At 40.6% G+C, this 27,107-nt stretch overlaps 1 protein-coding gene across 5 annotated transcripts in view; it reads right to left on the reverse strand.

Moving 5' to 3' along the window:
- The window catches only part of MEIS1 (Meis homeobox 1), a 108,097-nt gene that overhangs the window by 17,190 nt on the left and 63,800 nt on the right, over positions 1-27,107 (reverse strand). For all 5 annotated transcript variants that reach the window (XM_054629744.2, XM_077175974.1, XM_077175975.1 and 2 more), the window contains one exon: positions 5,775-5,851. In XM_054629744.2, coding sequence (XP_054485719.1) covers positions 5,775-5,851 — 77 coding nt within the window. The remainder of the gene's footprint in view (positions 1-5,774; positions 5,852-27,107) is intronic.

Genomic DNA, 27,107 nt, shown 5'->3' on the forward strand with positions numbered 1-27,107 from the left:
CTCAGGGTGAATATCACCCTCAGTGAAGGAATTGAGCAAAGATGATGTCTACGCTAAATGCCCAGCCCCAGGAAGGAGCTGTTCGGGCCCCTCCAGGGGTCTGGAATGGGGTTAAACACATGGGAAACACCAGACAACAGTATCAGTTGGTTTTGGGGGTGTTTGGGTGTGCTTCAGATGCACCAAATCCTTGGTATGCTATGATATAAAAACCACAGAGGGAAAAGAGGGGCTTGGGACTGTTTCCCAAAAGGTGGAGAGTTGTGAGGCCATTCCTCTTTCCCCTGCCCCTCTGTGGAGAGGCAGGCAGGGGCTCTCTGCATCTGCCCCATCTGCACCTCTCCATCTGCACCTCCCAATCTGCATTCCCCCATCTGCTCCATCCTTAACCCCACCATCTGCAAGCCAGGACGGGCAGATGGAAAGGACACCCTTCCCAGTGGTGTTCCCCATTCATGGCTGGGTTCTGGGGAGCTCTTCCCCATGAGAAGTGCAGAATCCTCCTGTCCCCACCACACCACTCTGCCTGCCCATGCCATGGCGAAGCATTTCCTCCCCTGCCCCATGCAACTGCTGCAGCAAAGCTCTACCACTAGTCTTACCCAGAAGCAAAGAATGGAGGCAGAAGGAAATTTACTGGTGGAGGAGAGTTGTGAGGGGACTAAAAGAGTAATAAATTATTTCTGTTTCTATGCTCTGAGCTGGCTGTGCATACAGTAAGGTGATCAGCTCTTTCTATCCCAAGTCCATCTCTAATTTTCCACACTCATCTTTGGGCTGGTCTTGGAGCCTTTTTGAAATGTCATTCTTACAGGGTTTCAGTAAAATCCACTTCATCTGACTCCAAGAGTAACATTAGGAAAATTTTTTTGATCACATTATTTGATACTTTTTTCTGATATGTTTGGTTGGGGTTTGTTCTGAGGTTTTTTGCAAGTCTAGGAAATTATATAAAAAAATGACATTTAAAGAAGCCAAGAATACAAAATCAAGAACTCAAGAGTTAGGACACCGTATTACTAGAGTTGCTTGCACCCTAGGCTTTAATGTATTTCATCACAGTTCAGTTACCAGCTCATGCTACCATTTTTGATGGGGCTCAATGCCTCAAGCATCCCAGTGACAATTATGTCTGTTATAAGAATAGGCCAGGGCATTATAAAATAAAAAAATCTATCTCTACAGGTTATAATCTTTGACAAAGTTGAATGACTCAGGCAGGAAGAAAAGCAAGCAAGTCCTGGTTCACATAGCCAAATACTGCACCGGAGAAGAGGGTTCAGCTCTGCTGCTTCCTTGGACTGATTGAGAGCTACTGAGTAAATCACTGAACACAAAACTTGCACTGTAAATTACTGATTTCTCACTTCTCCATACACAACAGTGGGCACTGGCAATGTAAGACACCAAGGCACTCAAAACTTGGAGTTTCCGTGAAACATGAAGTTTCAGTGATTGTTGGACCCTAAATGAGAATAAATTGCTATAATTCTGAGTCACCTCACAGTCCCAGACCAGCCTAAAACTTGTGACCTGGACTTCTATGAGCCTCACCTCTGTGAACCAGGACAACATTTTTCTCTTTCTTTGCAGGGTAACTGTAAAAATACCATGCAGACCCACAACCTTGTATGCATGTATAGGCACATGGAGGTCAGGGAAAGACTTGGATATTACAGCAGTAAGTGAGTGCCACAGAAAAGCCCAGCAGTAATTATTAATTCCATCTTCAAGCGCGGTTTGAATACAGCTCAACAAACGAAGCACGGAAGAATGAGGGCAAGATAAAATATTGACTAGCTGCTCCAGCATTGTCTGGGTTGTGCCCTAGATAGCACAAGGGTACTTGAAAAAAGCAGAATGGAAACACCTAATAAAGGCTGGACCTTTAAGGATTTGAATTCTCAATTATTTTTTTTTATCATTTTAATGCAGTTGGATGCAATACTATTTAGAGAGACAATCACATTAAGACATGCACATATAGGGAGGTTATATAGGCACATTATTCTACAAGTATACAAACATCTTATCTGTGTGCACCAAGACTTTTCTAAAACATAAACAAGCATCTGACACCTAATGCAGCCCTTGATTAGAATTGCTCTCTCTTCTTCATAGACTACCACCAGTAATTATTTACCATTAGCTCTTAATGGGAAGGGATTCAGCTGGGATGTAGTAAACAAGAAAACCGTATAGATTGTTCAATATAGCCTGACTGGCTCTCAGCTGAGGTAAGAAGTGATTGGATCACACCTGGATATTTCAATTCATTGCTTTTATCACGTGGGAAAAGCACCTTATTAACCTGTACCTGTTCAGGTCTCCACCATGTCCATATAGGCATCATACAAGTGCCCCTTCTTGCTCATGTTACTGCACTTGGAACACTAAACTGCTGTGGGGTTAAACAACAAATATGACAGAGACCTGAATGATTCATTTAGACTACTGGCATTTGAACTCTGCTATCTTCCTAACTTCCACAGATTTATTTTTATTTTGCAGCAGGGTAAGGGCTCCCTCTTCCCACAACAGAAACATCTGACTGAGGCAAAAAGACGGTCCTAGAAGGCAACACTGGTGATTCACAAGTAAAGTTGTCATGTGGGGGAAAAAAAGGGAAAAATCCTCTGTGTGGATTATTTAATTTCTTAAAAAAATAAAATAACCCAATGTAAAGGGTCATGGTAAAAGGTGGTATTTTTAAAGGCATGTGCCCTTTCATGGATATATTTTCTGGCACATCTCACATCATCACCCCATTCCTGTGACTCCTCCACATCAACAGGGGTTATGTGCATCAGCCTAGGGAGCCCCAGCACCAGGGCAGTCCATATGTGAAAATCAACATTTCTTTTCATTACGGCACAAAACTGAAGCATGCAACCAGCACATACTGAAAAGGCATTCAAAATATGACAAAAAATTGTTTAAATGCTTTCAGTCTCCAGAAAACAAATGCTCTCTTCACTGACTAGTCTGTGGCAAACTTCTAATTCCAGCCAGAAAATCCAGCATTCCCAGTCTGGGCTAACGACCATGCTACCAGACATGAGTTTATGTTTTTCATGCACATTTCATGTATTCCCACATGCTGTGTTGCTGCCAATAATTTATGACTGATCTGCACCCAGCCTGCCCTTCAGCATTTTATTTAATCTCTGCAACAGTGATTTACAATGACTCATCATTAATACAAAAATGTACATGTGTGTTAACAAGTTTGGAAGAATCTAAGGAGGAAGGCAAATTTTTTTTTGTGAGTTCTGGCTGAATGACTTATGAGCCTGCCTAAGAAGGGCAAAACTAACCAGAAATTATATGCTAGCTCTTCCCTGCAGCAAAACATTTAGGTAGGAAGAGTTTCTTGTGCACATTGCTTTAGAAGAAAAGGGATCCAGCAAAATGTTTGAGAAGGTTGCTCCATAGCCTCCAGGATTTGAGAGGGGATGAGTAGCTCTCTGGTCACCTCATGGCTGGGTATTCCCGTGCAACCTGCACACTCAGCAACAGCTTCACAGTCTCCTTGTTCCTTAACATCCATTACAAAAAGCAGGGGCTGCACTGCCATATTTTGGCATTTCTGCCCACCACCTGTGATTTAAGAAAGCCCCATTGCCTCTATAGCGTTAAATTGTTGCGCCTCAGGGGAGAGAAGGAGAATTGTCTCAATAATTTATACAATTGTAACACCACATCAGAATTACAGAAATAGCTCAAGTAGAGGAAGTCTGCCCTACATCCACAAGACTTCAATTATAATGTATTTTGACCTCTTTTTTTTTTTCTTTGCACATAAGGAACTTATAAGAACACACCTGACACAAAGCCAAAGTAAAAACTCCTCATATTCAAAGAGAGATGGGTACTGAAAAACACCCTGGAAAAAAAACTGAAAGAAAACCTACTGAAGGTCACTCAGGAGAAATTCCACCACCTTTAGTTGAATCCATCCTATGTTCATCATCTTGAAAGATTTCTTTTGATGGACCATCCCAAATTGACACATTTGTCCATGTTGAATCCTGTACTCCCAGACTCCGCAGGAGCAACATACCCGTTCTCCATCCCATCGTTAAACAAGACCCGGACGAATACCCACAGCTTCTCAGTAGGCCAAAGCACCCACTGAGATTGAAACTGAAGGACAACCCTACAAACTAGGGTAACACCTGGATAGAGGCTGGAGAATGTAAAGTTTCACCTTTCAATAGGTTGAAGTAAACACTAATTTCTTCTGGCTGAGCCAAAATACTGTGGGTTGCACTACCTCGTAACACGTAAATTTTATGTTTTATGCCTTTTATTCCTCCATTTTAAATTAAGTATCTTTGAAGCATACTTCATATACACTAAGTATTTGGTATTTTCCTTTATTCAGCATCTTAAGGGGCTTCAAAAAATTGATCTCCCAGGGCTGCTGTGGGGTCACAGAAATTGATAACCCTTACAAGCTATGCTTATGTGAGCCCGCCTGCGTCTCCCAGATAGTGCACTTTGTAAATTAATCCTCCAAAGGCAAATATATTGTAAGTAGCTTGTTATCTCTAAAGTACTAAATTGAAGAATACATGGGATTATATTGACAGAAATTACATTTTCTGTAATGGGGTTTAATATATCTGAAATCTCTCCCATAGGCTCCTACGCTCTCTAAGAGAAGAAGGTTTGTTAATGTAGGTGCAATGGACATCAAGACCAAATTTATTCACTAAAATGGATTAGGCCATGTAATCAGAGCTTCAGTAATATTAATCTCTGACACTTATTGAACAGGAAAAAAAAAAAAACCAACCAACTTTTGTCTGCAAACTGGCATTCCTCCCTCCCTTTTCCCCAGCAGGCTTGCTGTTTGCCTTGACCATTTTCTGGGTATTACTTCAAAGAGGATAAGGTTTCCCATCATAAACACTAATCTAAATATATTAGGACAATTAATTAGATACACTTAGTTTTACAAGGTATTAGATTGCAGTACACTTCAAGTATGACACTTGTTCTGGGATAGTGAGAGGAACCCACATTTTGATGCAGTATCAAAGGGTAATAAATCAAACTTTTTTTAAAAGAGGTTTGCTGCTGCATGATACTTAAACCACAGGTAATTTTCACTGGTTGCCTTCACCACGCCCTAAGCAGTTAGCAACCCAAAATCCACTGCAGAGACAGCACAGATCCTGACTTCCTTCAAATGAATCACTACTATAACAGAGCAGGGGCTCCACCAACCCTTAGCTGGAATAAATAAATTAAGTTGCTCCACACTGTACTTCAGCAGCAAAGAACCAGATTGTCCTCAAAGTTTATTCATAAACTGGATTTTGAAAACAAACTGATAAAGAGATTCAAGGGTGTCAGTCAAAATGAAAAACCTCTCTAACTACACTATAAAAATCACGACAGCAACCCCAAATACAACATGCTCAGCAGAAATGGGACCAATTGTCCCTGTTTTGCCCCTGACATCTCAACCTCTTCCAAGACCAATGTCCTGCAAATGGATGTGCCTTCCTATTGAAGAACAGATAAACTCAGCCAGAAAGAGGACTGCTATCAGATGTGAATACACTGAGATCTGCCCAAATGATGGGAAAATAAAATACAGTAGCAAACCTCATACCCTCTACACCTGAAACCACTCACCTGGTTATATCTCTTTTGTATCAATAAACTTTTGGGGAGGGGAACAACAAGGGCAAGGTGTGTCCCCAAAGGAATAGCCAGAGGGTGCCAGTGGCCATATAGAAACACTAAGGAAAATTACTTACCAATTGTTCACTTGAAGTATAGTGAGCCCTGTGTCTTGTGCCAACTGCTTTTTCTGCTCTTCTGAAGGGTAAGGGTGCTATAAGACACCAAAATAAATACAAACATTTAAAACAATGTGCTTATTTTTTACTACCTTTTATTTTAAATTAAAAAAAAATACAAACCAAACCAAAACAGAAGTGTGACATCTATTATTGAAAGGTGAAAATGCTGAGGTGTGTCACTCTTTTATAATTATTAATGGGCTACTACATCACTTAATTAATCGCAGTAAAAGACAAGCTAATTATAAAGATTAGTGAAGTGGAGAAATAACTGCTTAGGATACTGACAGTACCTTGATACTTGAGAAGAATATTTGTTGCATTAGCTGAAAAATTTTTGTACTTGTCTCAAATGACCGATTAGAGTCAAATAATCTATTTTTTTCTCTTTTCTCTGTTTTTAACTGAACAACAAAGAATGTGATAAAGAGCTTCTCAGTAAAACTAAAACACACTGATTTTTTGAGATAGTGAAGTTTTCTGAGATAGTGAAGGCAAAACTTCTCAGATAGTTTTCTGAGATAGTGAAGGCAAAACTTGCCAGTGTCCCAAAATAATTTGCAAATAAGATCAGCATCCTGAACATAAACAAATGCCTGTGTTTTGAACACAGGCCAATGCAAGGTCAACAATCAGCACATTTTTGCCTGACATTAGCATAGCTGTGCTGAGCTAATCCTAAGAGACAGAAAATAAATACTCCTTTTAATTGAAGATAATGTTATAATTCAATCATAAGTTTCTTGTGAGAACTTGATTTGCTTTCTCAGAAAATTCACTTCTGAATGAATACAGATTGCTTAATAAATCAACAGCAAAAACCACAACCAAATCTGAAATGTAGAAATATTATTTCTGTCCTTCCCATCTATGCAAAATTGTCACTGTCACAAAAGAGAATGGCCAAATACTACAAATGTAACAGTTTCAAGGAGAAGTCCTGTTTCAAGGAACTGGTTCAGCTCCTAACCCGGATGCCCAGGTCTCAGTACATATCTAATTCAGAGCTGCACTGCTGCAAGGTGCTTAGAAGCATTTCAATAAAGGTCATTTGATATAACTGGTTAGTCCTATCCCAACACTATTTAGCACGTGATTGTGACAAAGTATTTACACATTCATCCATTTTTTTCCCCCAAAAAACTCCCTTATTCTCTGGATGTATTCTTCAGTGTAATATTACATGAAACTGAAACTGAAACTTTGCAAAGCTTAAGAATTTAAAACCTCATAAAATCCCACAATCTTATTGGTATTATAGCTATTTGGCAGATTTTACATATTTTTGTAAACAGCATAGTCTGACTTCTCATGGCTATGTTACATGCAAGTATTACTTCACATTACCAAAGAGGGATTTTTCTTGGAATTTCAGCAACTTCTCTTAACTCAATATATCAATTTCAAAGCCCACCACCATGGCCATCAGCTCCAAAAGAGACTTTTTATATTTTTTCACCCAAAAATGTTGAGGAATTTTCAATTATTTTAAAAGTACTGTTCTCTTGGCAGGAAGCTCACAGATGACCTGCACACCTGTAGACCATCCCTTGTATTTTCTGTGTGTACATGAAACAGCTCCAGAATTGTGAAGTAAAAAACAGAGGGAAAGAAGTGTCTTCTTTTTATGGGCAATTTGCATTTCACACATGCAAAAATGCAGCATGTATTTTACCGTCTGCCTTCTACACACATTCATCCACAGCAGTCATACTTATGTCCATCTATCTGAACATAACATTTTTCTTCCCTTCAATGAAAAAACTCCAAACCCTACAGAGATGATTTGTAACATTTTCATCTTTACAGCTTACTTCTCATTTCATTACTTTGCTATTAAGCGAGGACAGAATTTTCTTTTTTTTTTTCCTTATTTTGCTTTGCCACCTTACATGTGATCTAATTTTAAGTAATTGAACAAACTGTGTCTAATTTCATGCAGCAAGCAATAATTACTAGACAGCCTCTAGCTATTGGAATTGAGAAGTCTGTCTCCATTAAGCAATTTTCAATTGTTCTGGACATTTTTTTTTAATAGACAAGACTGGATAAAATTAGCCATCAAAATAATATTGTCACTGTAAAAATAATTACTTTAAAAGTCCCAAACTACAAATTCCTCAAATTGTGGTATGTCTAAGGTCATCTGATTTTTTTTTCATATCCTCGTACAGCATAAACTTTTAATTTCATGATAAATCTGTAATTGCCATAATCACATGACAGCCTGGGATTTCACACAGCTAATCCCTCTTAGCTAAAGGGTCACAATGCGGCAGGCTTTTTAACTATGATTCGGTGTGGTTTAAAGTAATCTTAAACACTAAGCAACATTATTATATAAGCTTTCATATGAGTTGTTCCTTTGTAGACTAAAAATAAAATAAAATAATAGAAATGACTTGACAAAGAATCAGCATGCCACAGGCTAGGTTGCTATAAAAACATTCAAAGCCTTGTTGCATTCCCACCCACAGGGCTTGGAAGGCCTGTGCTACAGGCAAAGGCAGACATCACATTGCAACAGAGAGAAAGAGGGAAACCCTGAGAACTGCCATTTTATGAAGGAATAGGAAATTCAATCAAAACTGTTGCTGTTGGTCTTTACCCCACCTACACAAGAATGACTGTTGTCTTCTGAAAACTTTCTAATAATGGCTGTTTGAAGGAATATAGACAAATGCACATAGATATGGATATATATATATTGTGTGTATAGATAATATTATATTTGTATGAATATGTATAAAATATATCTTAATCAAATGGTTAAGTTTAAGGTAGTCATGTGAAGAGGATAAAGTTGGATTTGGTCCTTATGGGTCCTGTCCAACTTGAGATATTCTATAATTTTACTAAATATATAAATATATAAGGAAGAATTACTAAAACCACTGCAGTGACTCCAACTGACAAGTCCACCTATTACTCTGGATCACTTTGGGATATCAAGGCAAACTGTTCAATAAACAGTGACTTGAGACCTTTACTTTGTTGTGCACATTAGCTCCTACTATTATCTCTTAAAAGCTTAATTATTTGCAAACAATTGATCAAGATGGGAATTGGAGAAAAGAGACACTGGACCACCGGGAGAGCTGCAATGCATTAGGAGAGCAAACAAAATTACCTTTAGGTCTTATAATAAGAATTAACGATTGGGACCGTATGCAGGGCAGCATGAGAAGCTGTAACGCTCATGCTGGACTGTTTTCCATTTGATCTGCATTAACACCTCCAGTGAAAGCCATAAAACAGTGATTACAGAGGGGAAGGCTGACCCTCCTTCCCAGAACCAGCCCAGCTTGTGTATACTGGAAGACTGCAGACAGGCTTTCCTGCCAAGGCCAGAGGAAAAGGGTAAATCCAAGGGGAAAAAGAAGTAGAAAGCAGGCAGGTTGAAAAAAAAACCAAAAAAACAAAGAAACCAAAACAGGGCATTTAAAGAAATAAGGCTGACAACAGATAAGGGCTCTGAATTTGGCTGTGATATTTTCTGATCAAGCCTGCTGCTGCTACAAGAGCTATAGAGCAGCATCCACTGAATGATATGAGACCTTGTGCTTTTCCCTTTCCATAAATCTAGCATTGAAATGTGGATTGTTTGGCACCATTAATGTGTTTTTGAGGCTCTGTGGTATTACTTTTAATAATGACTTAGTACAGAAAGTGATTGCTTAATAACACCATCAAAGTCTGCATGCAAATGAAAATTATCCCTGGGGGATTTGCCCAGGGTAATATGAACAGTTAAGGAACATTTGAAAAGGTAAAAATAACTATGCAAAATATGAGTCAGAGCAGTCATTTTAGCAGTAACAAAGAAATCAAAGTGACAGAGAGAAAAATTTAACTTTCCATCATATTTTCTCATCACTGTTTTATGAATGATATTTAGTGAGCAGTAGCCTTAGTAAAAGCCCATTTTTTAATGCAGCTTGAGAGCATTTTTAGCAAAAGAAACAATAAGATTTTTTTTTTAATCACCTTTGACTACAGATGGTGGGTAAAGTCTCCATTAGGTACAGATGGAAAGCATCCAAGGTTGTCTCTTAATGTTACACCTTGTCCAAACGTACTCCTTTCCTCAAATTTTCTACCCCAGGCAGCAAATGCAGGATGCCAGGACAGCGATAACTTTATCTTATCTGTAACCCGGCATCAACAGCACTCCCTCCCCTCCTCCTCTGCGACAGCAGTGCATCATAATGGTGCCAGAAAAATGGGAAAATAATCCTGCCCTTCTCACCCCTCAAATTACTAATTCCTCACGGCACCGAACTGGCTCAACACCACGGCTGCCAACCAGCTCTACCACAGCAGCGAGGCAGCAGCAATCCCCGAGAGAAAGGCTGCATGTCCTGCTAGGAGGAGCCTGTGGCAGCCATCCAGCGCTGCCCTTATCGTGGCAGTGCCGTGGCTTGGCTGAGCCGTGCCGGGAGAACCATTTCGGAAGCCCTTTTATCCCCTTCCTCCAGCCCTCCGCCTCCTCCGGAGCTCAGTGTAGTGCACCAAGGTGAGACGACCTTGAGCTAAACTCTGGGAGGTGATGAAGAGAAATCACCCCCTTAAAATTTATGCCCCAGGAGTGTTCATTAACTGTTTTCTAACATCAAAATAAAAAAGAAAAAAAATCCCAACACTGTGATTTTCTTGTTTCTGAAGAGAAACCCAGCCTAACTCAGTATCCAGAATAAAGCCCAAGGATCAGCCCTCCAGTGACAAACTGTACATTGACTTTATGCTGAACTCTAAATTCTTGCTTTACTCAAACTTGTCCAGGGTTAGCTAAGGTGGCAGCACAGCCATGCGGGTCTCTCCCCTTCCGCAACCTCCTTCTTTTTTGCATTTGAACTGTTTACATTAATGATCAAGTTGATCTACGAGAAATTACTATTTTTTTTTTCATATCCATAATGCTTTCCTATTGTCTCTCAGCTTTATGAATTAGTTTTACTGTTGCAGTGAATGCTTTTTTTGTCTCCTGACTGCACATTATCAAAGGGACACTTTGTGCCTTCCATTTGCATTACAAAAGCAGTGCATGGTGTAGTCTAAGAACAGAGCTTGAATTTATAGCAGTCGAGTCCTAGATCCTCACACATTCTGCCTCCTAAAGAATAATGGGGGGTTTCTGCACTAAAAATGTAGCCAAAAAATGGTTGGATCACTATCCATAAAGTCATAAGATTGCAACCTCCTTTCTTCACTGGCCACCGGCATGTTGAGAGGGAGCGATAAAGAGAACGCGTGGAGCCCCCTTGCCTATTTTGCAGGCTGCCTGAATAGGTTTATAGACCATCCCTGTGACCTGCTTTATATTCAGGCAAGGCTGTAAAAAGTTGCCAAGTTGAGGTGACCTGGTAGGGAGGGGGGAGAAGGAAAAAATTCAACTCGGAAGCTGCAAACTCGATCCTGTTTATCCCGTGGGATTGGCTTACACATTGGAGGAAATACTAAAACACTGAGAAGGAAGTTGTTTTATTAGAAATGCATCTCTGAGGCTGGGAGGAAAAAAAGCCTGTGCAAAGTTTGCACAGTCTTTTCCTTGGCTGAGAGTAGTGAGTCAGCCTGATAATGCTACTGAACTGTGAGCTGGCTTCAGCATTTCAAGCTCCTTGTTGCTTTTTCAGCACAGCAAGAAAACATAGTCCGTATGACACGGTCATGCTGCAGACAAAGCCCGCTTTTTCCTCCTTCAAAAGAAAATATTTCCTCAACTTATTATAATAGTTTAATATCCCTGTGGTAAGGCCTTTCTCGTAACATTACTTTTAATAAATCCTGGTGCTGCCAGAGTTACTGAACTGCAAACTATGAACACAAAATCAACAGATGAGCTTGGTCTTCTAAAGTCAAAAATGCATCAAAATATGCAGTGTGACTAGATGCTGCATTGCTTTGACTTGCCTGTATCCCTATGGCAAGGCCAATAAGCTGCTGCTTTAGCCTTTTGCATCAGCCCATCCCTATGAGATGGGCTCTGAGACACTGCCTATTGCTGCCCCTACAAAAGGGTTTGCAGGCTGCTTTGGAAACCTTGCCAAAAAATAAAAGGTGAGGAAAGGAGGCAGAACCTGACTCTCCTAAGGCAAGTGCAAAGTGTAAAAGAGAGAGCCAATACCCCAGAAATTTCAAAATCTGAATGTGTGTTCACAGCTAACCTGATTAAACAGGGGCTGGGCTGGTTTGCAGGCAGAGGAGGGGAGGAGACATTTCCTTTGTGGGGGTTTACAAGGAGGGAAAAGAGGTACTGGCAACTGAGACCCTTTTTAATGAAGAAGTTATGCTGGGGGAAAAAAAAAGCTTCTCCTTTTTTCCCATTTGCCCTTTTGTAAATAATTTTCTTGCAAGAGTTGTCTGTGAACAAGTTTTGGCACTCACTAACATAAATATCCTTTCCAAGGCTGATGGAGAGACATGGTATGGCTTAGGATGCACTGCCAATACTTCTCTGGTGGCCCCATCAAATTACTCATAATGTGAGCACTCATTAAGGAAAAAAGTTCAGATCATCCCTTGCACAGGATATTACAGAAGTCAGAAAATGGAAAAACCTTTTAACTCATCTAATCCATCTCCTGGCTGCTACAATATTATTCCTTCCATACCATATATTATTACCCACTGCCTTTTCCAGTTGCGCTTTAGCTAGTCCAAGCAATGGTGCTTCTGCTATTTCCTTTTGGAGACACTCTGATAGACCTCAGTGTTTGGAGTTTACTCTGGTTCCTGCTGGTTTTCAGTTCAAGCTGAGCCTATGCAGACACTCCCACACCATACCTGGGTAATTGAGTGGAGCTTTTCCCATGTTAAACATTCCTTTGGTGCCTGTATGTATGTGCACACAGAAACACACACACACACACACACACACACACACACACACAGCTTGCACATACACATTAACTTTGCTTAATACACTTAAGAAGGGATTTTTTTACTCTAGGACCAAGACTATTTGTGCTAAAGTGACCTGGGTGATGTGCTTTTGCATCCTCTGCCATTTTTCTTTATTATTGTTATTTACTGTTTTTCTTTCACAGACAAAAACTAACCAAGGACAGGGAAATTAAAAGAAAAATTGCATCCAAAAGATTAGCGAAATTCTCCTCGAAATGCAGCACACAGCCAAAACTATGAAACACTACAGCCAAGCAACACCAAAGGAACTGAGGAAATGCATCATCTGACTGCAACCGCCTTAGAGCTAAAATTCACAGCCTTGAAACCCAGCTTTTCAGTTAAGCCAACATCTTTATCAGACAGCTGTGAAAAGGCAGGAAGGCAAACCCCAGGCTTCCCTAGGTGAGCAGCTTTTGGGAAGGAAGAAAAAATATCACCGGCACGCCAAAGGAAATCCCGACTACCTGATAACTCTGTAAAAACACGGCTGTTGTTTTTAGAGCCAGCCTAAGACAGATTAGCCCAGGTAAATATCTCCTAACCAGAAGCCTTTTCTCAGCAATAAGTCAGTGTCCTTATCTACCTCAAATGACTTTCTAAACAGGTGGGCTCGCAAACAACTCTACAATCTCTGGGAAACGCCAGTGCCAGCAGTTGTAATCCCATAGAGTTAAACTGAAAGCTTTTATTTGTGCTTTTTCCTCTTTTTCCCAAGCTGTCCTCCTTATATCTGGAGCTCCCTCTGTAAGTAAGGGATAAAAACACAGCCCCATGCCTCCATCCCCTACTCTACACAACTGTGTGATCAGGTTGATGGAGGGTTGCTGTATTCAGCCAGATCCCTAATATAAACCTAAGGATTTCAGATGGAGCAGGAGCTTTAAGCAGGTTTCCCAAGGTGATAGCACCCTTAAGGAGCAGCCACCTAGCAAACTGCCTCCAGCCAGGAGCTTGAATTCCTTTTTTCATGAAGGGGCCAAGCCATCTTACAAAGAGAGTTCAAGGCAACCAACACATCAAGGTGCCAATGGTTCAGCACTAAGATGAGGAGGGTTACATTCTATTTTACATTTTCTATTTGAAAACAAAACAAACAAAAAAGAAAACTACCACTGAGGAAGGAAATGAAAAGATAAAGCTGATATTTTGCAATGCTGCTTTGTTGGCATGGAAAGTCCTTGAACAGATGCCCTGTCCACCATTAAATATTCACAACATATCCTTGTAAAAGAATAAAGACCACTTAGCTTATAAGCAAAACCACAATGTGTTCTTCATGAAAAAAAAAAAAAAAAGAGAGAAAGATGTATTTAAAGATCTGGGAAAAAAAAAAAAAGAAAGAAGGAGGGAAAAGAAAAAAAAAAAAGCCAGGAAAACACTGCTGTTCTCTGAAGAAGCAGAGACTCTTGGAAGTAGTGCACATTCTCTGGCGTTAATTTTCCCACTTAAATTACAGTGATGCTGTAGCCTCATCTCATTAGAGATCATTGTCCCCAGTAGACAGTTGTGTTTATGGGGGATTCTTGCTGTTCCACACCTGCTGCTCAGGTTGCTACGTGATAAAGCCTGCATACAAACAGCAGTCTTGAGGTTGCTGGACTGCAACTGATGAGCCCAGGCTAATTCAGGGGTGATTATGTAGTTTACTGGACCACTAAACCTCTTTAAGCTTGTAATTACTGCCTATTTGAGTAAAGAACATTGAAAAGCAATTCACTGCATCATGCCTGCCACAGCTGGAAGCAGGCTGCCAGCAGTCTGCAGGGACATTAAAATCTACAGGGACTAGGATTCAAGCACAGCTCCCAGGCACTGACGGCAGCACAGCCAAGTGCATTCTCATTCCAGCTCACCTTTTCTGACCAGGCTTGCTATTAAAGGTGCAATGAAAACTATAGAAAAGCAATAAAGATGACAAATAACGGGACGTAATTGAAAGAACTGCATTTTAATGACTCTCCCCCTCTTCCCTTATGCTGGCTAAAAAAAATTAAGCCTTTTTGTCATGACAAGAGAAGGGAAAGAAAAGGCCTTTTGCAAAAAGGGAAATGCAGTGCATACATGTGTTTCTGTTTTGAAGCTGGGGGTTTCCCTCATGTTTCAAAGCTCTAGAAAGAGTAAGTTTACTTGTAAAGTGAATACACAGTAAGTCTTTTTACATATTTGGCAGAAATTATAATGCAGAGGCATCTTAATTGCTGAATCTTCATAAAATCCCCTCACTGAGCCTTCATGAAACCCTCCAAGAGTATCCCAGCCCTAAACCACCACTCCGAAAAAGAACTCCACTCCATGACGCATCACAGCAGTCTTTACCATCAAGACAAGACTGTGGGTTTCTTTTAATAATAAATAAATATCTCTCTGATTCTATTTGCCTTTTGAGTTCTGACCCACACTAACCCTCCTTTTCAAGTCTGCCCCTGCAGCTCTCAATGAGCAGGAAGCTGTTAAAAAGGGCGCCTTGGTTTTTTGCATAATGAGCAGTTTTGGGAACAGAATCTGGGGAAAGAAGAACAGATCAAATGGGACCTATGACACATGCAGAAAGGTTGGTAATAGGTATTTTTACAAGCGAGTAAACAAAGGTCTGGAGAGGATTGCTCTAGCAAAGCCAGAGAACAGAACTGGCAAAACCAGAGGGATGTTGGCATTGCTTGGCACTGCTTGGCATCGCTGGGAGCTCCAACTAGCTCCAGGCAGTGCCTGTCCATGGGACTCCAGCTGAAGAGCCAGTTCCTGGAGCCCTCCCATCCTCCAGCCTCTCCGCAGCTATCCCTGCTATTAGACTGCCATGTGTGAGGTCCAGGAATGGGCCTAACGAGCTGCCCGATTAACTAACTGCATGAAATGGGCTTTAAAGCCTCCTAGGACGTTTGGAGAAGCAGAATTCATCAGTGTTATTTCCCTGCCCCGCTAATAACTGCCACAGCTGCCTGGGAGAATGGGGTGTGGGAAAAGGCAAAAATAAACAAGCAAAATAAAAAACCCAAACCATTGCTATTGATACAATTAACCCTGGACTGAAGTAAATTTAAGAGATGGGGTCTCATTCTCTTCTCATCTAATAAATTGCCTTGTTTTACAAAACATGGACATGCCATCTGTAGTACGAATCTCACATGTATCTAGAAAGGGAAAAAAATCCCCATGCATACATGAGCAGGTACTGTGAACAAACATCAGCTTTTAAAGGAGAATGTAAAAGCTTTCAGGAAGTTTATTCTTAAAAACCATGTAAATTCCCAGTCACAACAATCCTCCAGCTAACCCCATCCAAGCTCCAAAGAGCCACAGGCTTGTGTGTTTCCAGCTATCACTCTTATTAATATTCATTAGGCAGGGCTACTTGCATTTTCATAAGCTGTGAAGGTGGCAAAAGAAACAATCAGAATTCTTTAACACACAGGCATTATCAATTCAACATCTGCCAAAGAAGAGTGCATACAGATCTGAGGTTGAAATTCAAATGCAATTTACCTGGGCTAGAGCTGGGCTTCACTTTCCAGCACCCAACCAGCTATTTCAGGTGCTCTCATTTTATCCATCCCAGCTTTTACCTTCCCCTAAGTTCACTCTCCGTTATTTTTACCTTGAAAATAAGAGTCCCTCATAAATTCTCCCTTCATTCCTTAGGTCTAATGAGTTCTCTTATGCTAAAATAACCCAAGTTCAGTGCAGTTGCATTCATGAACAATACAGACAAGTTTTAACTCAGTAAACTTGACTAAGCAATTCTGCTTTCTGGCTAGAGAATTCATTTATCTACATCCATTTATTGTGTGAAATCCCTTTGACTCGCTTCATGGTACAGGCCTGTACAGAAATCCACTTTCTGACCAGCCTGGCCTTAAAATTTAACTCTGAGATGAATGGAGAAGTCTCCAAATAAAAACAATTGCTCTAATTAATCATGTACCCAGCTCAGCAAAGAAACAAGTCTGCTAATGCTAACCAATTTCAGAATAAAGCAGATACATGTTCCCAGGATGATATTTCTACGCACAAGAATGTGCATCAAAAAAAAGTGCAATTTAGATCTGGTGAGAGTTGGGAAAAGGCACATGTATTTGCCCACAAATTCACTATGCATTGATTCTCATCCTTTTAAAAATGTCATTAAAAAGGCTTAGCTCTTCCCTCTTGGAAAACTTCTTGGACCAAGAGGACTCCCTCATAAAAAATAATCTTTTCTCCCAAATTCAATGCAGGTCTCTACCAATTTCACTTGGATTTCAAAAGCCTCCAAAGACCTAACTGTATCCTCCCTCAGAGAGGGTTGGTGGAACCAAGCTTTGCATTTCAGTGGAAATATTCATGGTGTGAAGCATTTCCCAGGGGCTGGTATTGGCCAGCACTTGGGGATGAGCCCTGAAATGGCAAAACTGTCTTCACCTGCCTAACTTTAGAGCTGGCACTTAGCTTTAGTGAACATGGCCAAAGCCTGGGCTGCCTAAAGGATATCTCCTCAGCTTTGTAAAGTGAGACCCTTGGTGGGTATCTTCTATGGGATGATGAATGGATGAGGCCAGGACAGGGGTTTTTGGAAGGGGCTTTTCAAAAGCCCAAACAGAGTCAGCTGTAAGCAGCCAGTGCCCACCCCATCCCTGGCCTGAGCATCCCTTTCTTGCCAGGTCTCTTTCAAGATCTGAGCACATCAAGCACCACACGCATGCAGATGCCTTCACAGAAACTACCATAAAAGAGACAATCCACATATTTGGAAGCAAAAGTACCGAGATTGCGTATTGCTTTCAGCACATTTCTGATGTGATGGCCATTAACAATTCACAAGAACAGTAACAAGATATAATAAATCTTTTCAATTCAAGCTCAAAAATCCCCCTCTGCTTTCCCCCCCTTTCTGAACAAAACTCATTTATTTTAGAAAGATCTAAATGAAAGTAGGTAAAGACCAAAAAAATTTCACCACTAACAAGTTACAAAGTAAGAAAGAGCAACCAGGCACATTTGATCTTGTTCTATACAGGAACCTTTCTAAGATGACTGCTCCAATTAAAAAAAAGTTGAATTTATTATTTTGATGATAGGAGATTGTGAACTTTACTATTATATGCGTATATTTTGTTTAATGGCTTACTTTATTTTAATAACAAAGAGAAACTAGATCTTTACAGATGAAAGCTTTATTTCATGGCTTCATTACAACTGGGATTTTTAAAATCTGTGATGTTAACCAAAATGTAATAATGGATGTTCTCAAGGGCCCTATTTTGTAGCATTTTATGCAGAGCCAAACTGTACGCAAGACATTACAAACATGACGTTTAGCCCTATTTTAAGAAAGTAGAACTAACTCCAGTGTCAGAGGCCCCTGTAATTGTTTTCCATCTGCTTCTCATGCCTCTGAACTTGTGCAGCAAGGTCTGGCTGTAGAAATGCTGTGACAAAAGCATTCGCTTTCTGAAGATTTTTTATTTAATTATATTGAAAGGCACTTTTTGTAGGATTTTGGCTGGAAGGGGACAGAGTGGTTGCAACGTAACTATTTTATCTACAGCACCCTTGCCTTGAAGGGCCTGTTGACATCCAGAAGAAGAGAGACACAAAAAACATGCTAGAAAAAAAAAACAAACAACAAAACAACAACTAATTCTACCATTTTTATGTCATTTACTTCCTAACATAGAGATAATCTGAAACACCTCATCAAACTTGATCATGCTCTCAATGCTTCTGGAGAACTTCTCATCTATTCTGCTTCCTTTTATTCTCATGTTAGATTGAAAACAGTTTCTTCAGATGATGGCAGCACTCATGTGTATGCAGCATCAAGGATGCTCCTCTTTAATCTGTTTTACACGTCTACATAAATCTTTATGCACACAGAGGTGTGTGTACATGTATGAGGGTTGATGTCGTTTTGAGAACCATGCCCTCCATGCCCAAAAGTAGGGACCCACTGTTTTTGGGAAGGCAGCCCAAGATGGCAACTCATGATTAATGGCTGTATCATCCCTGGCTCGGTAGCGTCAAGGCCCCAGGTCTAATCTGCCAAACATCCCCTTCATCTGCAGCCGATCAGCAGATGCAAGCACATAGGCCCTGTCAGCTTGACATATCATTCCTACGACAATGTCAACGAGTATTAATGTTCAATTATCTGTCCTAGAAATAACCCTCGCCTTTATGCATTGTGTAACTGGGCGCGTGGCACTGCGGTAATGCGAACGACAAGGGCAGAGATGCCCGCGCTCACCCGCTCACTGTGAGTTGGCTTCCCAACATCGTGATGACATTGCCTTGCGGTAGCGCGCGGACGCCTTCCCCCTCCTTCCTCTCCCTGGTTGTGGTTTGCTGGTTTGTTTCATTTTATGGAAGGCACACTGCAAAGACCCCAAAGACCCTTCTCCTCCTCTTTGCATGTTGCATGCTGCCCATCAGCACGCCAAGATACACTTAGAAAAGGCGTGTTTTGATTTCACAGCCATGCAGAACCACGAGGACTTTTCTTGTTTATTTTCATGGAGGGCCAGAAGCTGCCCATCACCTGCCAGCCACTCTTTATGTCCCCTGCTTGTGTATATATATATATATATATATATATATATATATATATATATATATATATTTATCTCATTTACCATCAAAAAACAAATGTCAACACTGTCTTCTTCCAGGGCTACATCAAGATCAATTCAACCCTCAACTGCAGGGCTGGAGCAGTTTAGGCAAATGAAACATTACAGGTTCCTTTTGTTAAAGCAATTTTAAAGTAAGATCCCCAAAGGAGAGAGGATTTGAAGAATAAACTCGAGTTTATTCCTGGAATCTTTTCTTTTTTTTTTTTTTTTTTAACTACTGCTCAAATATTAATACTATTGATCATGCTAAATTCAAATAGAACTCTAGAAGCAAAAAAACTTACCAAGTACTTTTTCTTTCAAATCAGAATTAGGGTCAAATTGCCAGTTGTTTGAATAGTCTGTGACAGAGTTTGCATAATTTCTCTTTTTGTTGTTGTTACTATGGCACAGCTTCCTTGAACTAACATTCAAAGGTTATCAGCTCTAAGTTATGCTTGCTAAGTCTTCTTATACAACTCACAATCAGAGGGAGGGAGTGGGAGGAAGCAGTGTGATAACCAGTGCCAGCTTTGAGATAAAGCCCTCCACCTAATCTCTGTTTATTTAGACAACCATCTAACCGCAGCACCGGGCATAAAAACAAACCAGGTGTATGGCTAAGGGAATTTCTCCTCCCTTACCGTGATTGCATTATATTTTTTGGGTAAAGGAAAGCAGAGCCTCTTTCTTTTTTAAAGATTACTTTGAAAATTTAAATTAGCCCAAAGTTTGAGGTTTTCATGTTTGGATTTGCTTGGCTGGATGTGCTTTTTTTGCTTTGTTTTGTAGGAAGGGGAGGTAATGGTAACAAAGCACATTCTGAGTTTTATTCCATGCTTTTTTATTTTGTGAGGTTTTGGAGAAAAAGATTTTACCATATCATATTCACAAAAATACTTCAAAAATTAGGTTCCCACTTTGAATTATTTTCCACCGGAGGGGATTCAGGATGTTTGGAATAAATACAAATATCATGGGATCAAACTGTTGTAAACTGAGAAGTCTTTTAAATATATTTCCCTAAGATGCTGACAGAGAGTTGGGCACCCAGCACATCTCTGCTGCATCAGTGCTGAAGCTGCTTTTCCAGGACTGAAGCTGCTTTTCCAGCCCAGATGCCAAAATAGAAAGGCTGTTGCAGGTCAGGTTATGAGAAGCAGTAAGGATAACTGAACCTCCCTCCAGCATCTGCAGCAATATTAAACAGTGGTGGGGAGCTTGTATGTTGGCTGATGGCTCTATTTCTCCTGCCATATGAGCCCAAAGTTGCCTCCAACATATTCAAACTCAGTTTCCCCCCTTTTTACCCCTCTGATAATTCACCTCAGTGTTTACTCAATCATTTTAGGTAGGGGGGAGTGATGAATATTGCTGAGTGCCAGTTTTTTTGGTGCAAGATGAATAACCCCAAGGAGCAACTTACACTGAGTCCCAGGCTCCTGTCAGCCCTATAATTGATGTTGTTTTCACTGTAAGGGGTGGGGACTGGGACACATTAAGGCTCAATAGGGGAAGTAAATGGAGTGAATTGACTCAGCAACTCTGCCTTTTACCACAGCTTCTAATAAGGATAAACTGATTACTGCCAAATGTACTTTAACATCACAGGGAGAGGAGGGAAAATAAATCGATCTGCTCAAAGGAAATAAATGCCATACCAGAAGTTTTTTTAGAAGTGAACTTTTATATGCAGAAGCATAGAAGCACATTTTGGCAGTATGCTGCCGCTTCTTTCTGGGTTGCCATTTGCCACTAAACCAAAAAGGACTTTGCAGCCTTAAAATGCATCCTAAAGATGAACACAGCAAAAAGATCTCTACAAGACCAACTTAGCATTTTTGTAATCTCACTCTCAAATTATTTGGATAACAAAGAGAAACATGGCAATGCTCACACTGTATTTCAAATGCCGACTTTATGTCTGCATCTTTCTCCAGCAACTGAGAGACCGGATGCTCCACTTCTGCGCCAGGCAGTGGGAAAGGCGAGCAGGCAGCAGCCCAAGTTGCCAGGGGTGACTATGGAGCTGACAAGGCCAGGATCCAGCAAAACTCGCCCTGACTGATGACTTCTGGGTTCCCGCTGACCTTTGATCCCTTCTGGCTTGGTCAGGAACAAAAGAGTCTGTTCACCAGGGCCCCTCACAGGTATATTTAACAAAAGCAGCCATTGCCTATATGCTGATTAATGTGTTTGCCTTACGTGCGGCAGGAGGAGGACCACGGCCACCCCATGCTGCTGTGCAGGTAAGCGCCAGCTTACCTAGCTTGTATGTCACACAAAATAAATCAAGGAAATCCACCATGAGGCACATAAAAACAACTACAGCAGGCAAAGACAATTTTTGTCACTGATGCAAGAAGTTGCTGAGACTGGTGATGATGCCGTGAGCACTATCCCTGTGGACCCAAAAATCTGTGGAGAGTTTCTGTCATTAGAGATTTGATGCTGCTCTGACACCAAGGGCCATCAGCAGCTCAAACACGCTGTTGCAAAGATGCTGTCGGCTACAGCAACCATGGAGGATTCTGTCCAACCCTCAGCAGCCACTTTCATCACTGCATATTGTCACCATAGCAATGAAGCTGAATGCGGGCAAATGACAAGGGTCTGTCATCACTCAGCCCTGGCCTGACAGCCCTCAGCACCAGTTGCTCTCATCCAGCCTCAATACACAAATAGGTCCTCAACAGGCCCAAAAGTAATAATCTGCCCCTCCACAAAGTCATCGTTTAACTGGCACTTCCAGTGTGCAGCCCTTATACCCCCTCAGGACAGTTCTGCTTTATTCTACAGTGAGTTTTCATGCTTTAGGGAAAAGTTGAAAAAGAGAGAGGCAGTGGTACCCAAACATCAAATATCAGAGATAATCAAGGGAAAAAAAAATAAAAAAAGGGAAGAATATCTATTGAACAAATGGAAGTAAAACATGAAAATTAATGTTTGAGAGGAAAACAATAACACTTCCTATGTAGTGGCTTCAGCAAGGAATAGCAGTGGTACTGACAAAGTCTAAAGCTCCTTTCCAATATTAAACATGGCAGTTGTATATAAAATGCATCCGCTGCTCCCTTCACAGAAACAGGTGTTTGGGGTGAAGTCAGGATAACTGGCAAGGTATGCTGGGCTGTCACCGACAGCGAGCACGGCCAACACACTGCTCTGCCTTCACGCCAACACCAAAATCAGGGTCCCAGCTATTTTCACGCTCTTCCTGCCAGAGATGCCACAAAGAGACAATTAACTTGTTCTACTTCCCTGCTGCCTGGGTGGAAGTAAAGCAAGAAATGACAGAAATCAGAGATGGCAAACACTATCTCATCTAGAGCTTGTCTGCTGCTTGGATTAATCATAACATCTCTATTTCAGAAGAATTTCTATGTGGGGTCAGTTCTTACTCATCCTACCCATGCAAACTCATCCCTTCTAATTGCAGCACGCGGGGAAGACGGTGAGAAAGATCCGTCTTGGTGGTTACCTTACTTAGCTCATCTTGACCACGCACTTTGGATCTTACTTTGTGTTTAGTCATACAGAATACCCAATTTAATAGCAGCCTTGTGTTACCCTGCCAGCCCTCTCACCATTTCAAAAGATGCCTTTGAATGATATTTAATTTAGGCTTGCTTACATGCTACATTTGCTAGTGAACACATTGGCTATGTGGCTCTTATTTAACACGATCACTGTCCCCCCATAGTGTGCAACATGCTCGCTGGTCTGCAGCAGCCCTGGAAAGACAATTCACTGTTCAAACATTTTTTAAACCTGATTTACCGTTCCAGAGAAACAACTCCGCAACTAATCTTCCAGGACAAATGTAATGCCAAAGAGCAACTAAACTGAAACATATAAATTCCATATATACTTAAAAATATCATTGTCTGTAATTTAATATAACAATATTTCTAGGCCTATAACCTTGCACGCAGAGGCAATTTCCCAAGCATTAATACTTAAATGGGTCATATGCACCACATCTGTCATTCTGTCCTGAAGTCTATGAGGCACAACCAAGACTCTGCAAGCCTATTGATTTTTCTAGCATTTGCTTTAATTTACTTAACCATTGAGAAATCCATCAGTACATAAAGGGCAACTGTCCATTACTGCCTCATTTGCAGACATTCTTTCCCCTCTTTTTTTTTTCTTTTTTTGGTAAATATTTCCCTTTAAATCGCTGTGTGTTTACAGTGTAAAAATGAAATCCGGAAAGCGCTCACACCTGTTTCTGTTCAGTAACTGCTGCACTGAGGTATATGTAATGTGCTTAAAGATAGAATAAATATCTAGACATTATTACATCTGTGTGCAAAGGGTGGTAAATTAGATCCTAATTACATTAACAGGGATTCTGCCTCCCAGCTTAAATTTTACATGAGCACTCTGTAAAAATCCAAAAGCTCTGCTGTGGTTTCTTTACGAGCTGGTGATTACAGCTACTTCCTATGCGGTCACTAAATATTCTGTTTACAAATAAATGAAGAAGCCTTGAGCCAACTTGCCAGGGTAATAATCCGTGTTTTTATTTTTTTTCCCCAGCAAACCTTTACCACATACGCATGGCAACAATCAGAAGCCCCGGCTTCATCTAATTACTCTATCACATAATTTCACAAATTGCCTTTTCACTGGGGAGCCAAGTGCAAAACACGCTCACAGTGGGATTTCAGGCAGCAGCTTTCATTTACTACTCATTTCTTGTTAAATTAAACACAAAAACACCAGTTGTGTGAAAGAAGTCAAAAAGAATGCTTGCAAATGAGCCAGACAAGTGTATCTTATATTTATACCATTTGCACAAAATAGCTCATTGGCAAGCTGGATTTTTAACGGCACCATTAACATTTTTAACCCTTTTAAGGTCTGACATGAGGCTGGTAACTGGATCATTCTGACCAAACTCAGCCCAGCACAACAGGACCAGGCAGTGCATCGCCTTATCCTTTTGTTTATAACTGGGAAGAGAGGCAGCATGCCCCGACTCTGCCTCCACGTAAACCCTCTAGTTTACCAGGAGTTAGAGGACAAAACTGATTCCACGAATTTCTGGGTATTATACACACCTACTGCAAGGGAGGGAACAATCCCAGAAATAAATCAAGTGGGATTTGTAAGCGTAATTTCACTTTCATCCAGGACAGCCCTCCAAGGTGTGGGGTACCAGTGAGGCTTAGGGGCACAGAGACCTGAAGGACCAGACCCCTGCTAATTATCTGAGAGTTAACAAGGCAAGATTGCAAGCTGCCACCAAGGAATACAAATTATTTTGAAAATAATTGCATCCAGTGTACCATCGCTGGTGGAAGTGAACCAGAGGTTACACAGCTCTAAAACGACATTTTGTACATCAACAAGTACAAAACTAAAACACGACCATTAGTAATTAAAGCTGCTCCTTTTGTAGCACCAAAGCCAGTAGGTCAGGTACCATTTTACATCAGAAACCAGCCTTGATGGCTGAAGATTTGCCAACACTATCTACACAGGGAGAAAAAAAAAACATTAGCAGCAGCTGTCTGTATGCCTCCACATTGAAAATCCTATTCATACAGACAGGTGGAGTAATTTAAAAGCCAATGTGGTGCAATTTTGATGCAAGTAATGCCACTGTTTACTAAAATGCCACCATTACTGCTGTTTATGAAAACATTACTAAAATTGCATTTTATTCATAAGAATCCTAATGTTTGGGTTATTACCAGTTTCAAAATTATTCTGACCCCAACTGCATCTTACAGCCCTCTGGGGTTTACAACCTGCTGCACTGACAGACCCATGCTCAGGTTTCAGCAATGAAATCAAGGGTTTATCCTCTCTGCCTTTCCCACACAAGCACAGTGCCATTCCTGCATCAGCACAAAATCCACAGCAAATAAGCGGAGTTCTGCCAGTGAAACTATTAACTAGCCAGATTGTCTAATATGGCATTTACCTTTCCAAAAATATCATTAGAAACCCCAAAAGCTCTGTCTGACATGAATAAGGATGGCCTAGGAAGAAGAATTTCACTTCAAAGCTGACTTTAGAGCAATCAACAGAGCAAGGCACCCAAGGCAAAGTCCCATCATTTTCTGAGTTCAAAAACAGATCCTGGAAAACATCTTTATATCATGAGCTGCCCCTTGGTTTTACTGATGTGACTGAAGCGACCACTTTAGTGTCACTAACATGACTACCTTGCTTTTTGGATCACTGGGACAGAGGACCCATTGTGAGAAAAAGTTCTGTTGTGGTCAGGTTTTTTTTTAAAGTACTTCCAAATGTTTAATGCTGTACAGGTTGGATTAGAAGGGGCCAACTAGTAGCCAAGAAAAGAATATTCATGCTATATCTAAAATCTGAGAAGTATTTTCTGGGCAGAAGTTTCTGCTTCATAAAGCAAAAGATGAAGTGGTAAGGCTCCTAGACCTTGCCTTATTAAAATGATGGCCCGCCACTGAAGTGAAACGAGCACTCCACTAAATACTCTGGGTCTAAATCAGGCAATGATGCAAAAGGCAAGGTAAATTAGATAACTACATATTAACTTAAACTCTTTTCTGCCTACTTACCTTCTCTCTACACATATATTTAGCACTGCTGTAGCTTAGAGGGTGAGAAGCTAGAAGCACCATGATGACTCATCAATAAGATAAGATTGGTTGGACTTGATGATCTTAAAAGTCTTTTCCAACCTTAAAAATTCTATGAATACATTTGTTCCATGAATAATGACTCCATGAATATTGAAAATTGGATTTTCAGCTGAGCATTTTGTTGGAAAGGATGGCCTTACCCATGGAAAATTTCAACTTACACCATCAAAAAAAAAAGGTTCGCTTCCAAAGGAACATTTTTCTCTGGGAATTTTGATGGGCAGACAGCAAACATAAGTACTTAATATTAGGAATTAGAGTCTCTTGAATAAGTGCAACAAGTAAAAGCATGTAAGCTGTAACAGTGCAGATTCTGTGTAGCTGAAGGTAAATGCAGGAAAAGGGAAACAAAACTTTTTTAAAATGGGTAAAAAACCAAGTCACTTCTCATGCCTCTTTGGAGTAACAAAATGACTATAGTCACCACAATATCACTGCTTTGGTTTATCCAGACAAGGGTTAAGTTCATGCAAACAGATGTAGGATAGTATATGCCAAAGCAAGGGAATGCATCTTACACAACTTGATGTACCACTTCCAAATGTGACCCTGTTTGAAAGGCAGCTTATCTTACACCACAGATTAACACATCACATCAGATATGCGCCCAACTGGTTTGGTGCCTCATATTTTGGCACTTTACCTGATCTGATTCAGTCATTTGCTACACACTGGCATTCTGTGAAACTGCTTCAAGAGTTAGATTTCTAGCAAAAAATTAACTGGTGCTTACACACATAAGCATATCTGAGAATCAACATAGGCTCTTTTGTAGCAACTGTGTTAGAGGACAAGCTAAATAAACAACTAATAATGAACAAGCCCATTAATTTATCCTCATTTCCTGCTCACCCACTGCTTGCCAAGATACTGTTGCTGCCTTTAATGCACTTCATAGTGCAAACTATTCACCAAAATATTTCCACGGATACTTCCAGATTTAAAAATTGGTGACCAAACTTCTTCCCTCCCTCTCTGTCCCCCTTCCAAAGGTGATACTTGAGTTTTGTACATCTGTTTTGACTGCAGAAGGACAGTGCATCGTGTAACACATTGCCGTGTCTTGACTGGAGGAGGCTAATTTAAAAAAATGAAGCTGCACGCAAAATATCACAGCTGCAAATATAAAAAGAAAGGAGAGGGTGGAGAAAAAAGCA

Source organism: Agelaius phoeniceus, chromosome 3 (assembly GCF_051311805.1).
Source record: "Agelaius phoeniceus isolate bAgePho1 chromosome 3, bAgePho1.hap1, whole genome shotgun sequence".
NCBI lineage: Eukaryota > Metazoa > Chordata > Aves > Passeriformes > Icteridae > Agelaius > Agelaius phoeniceus.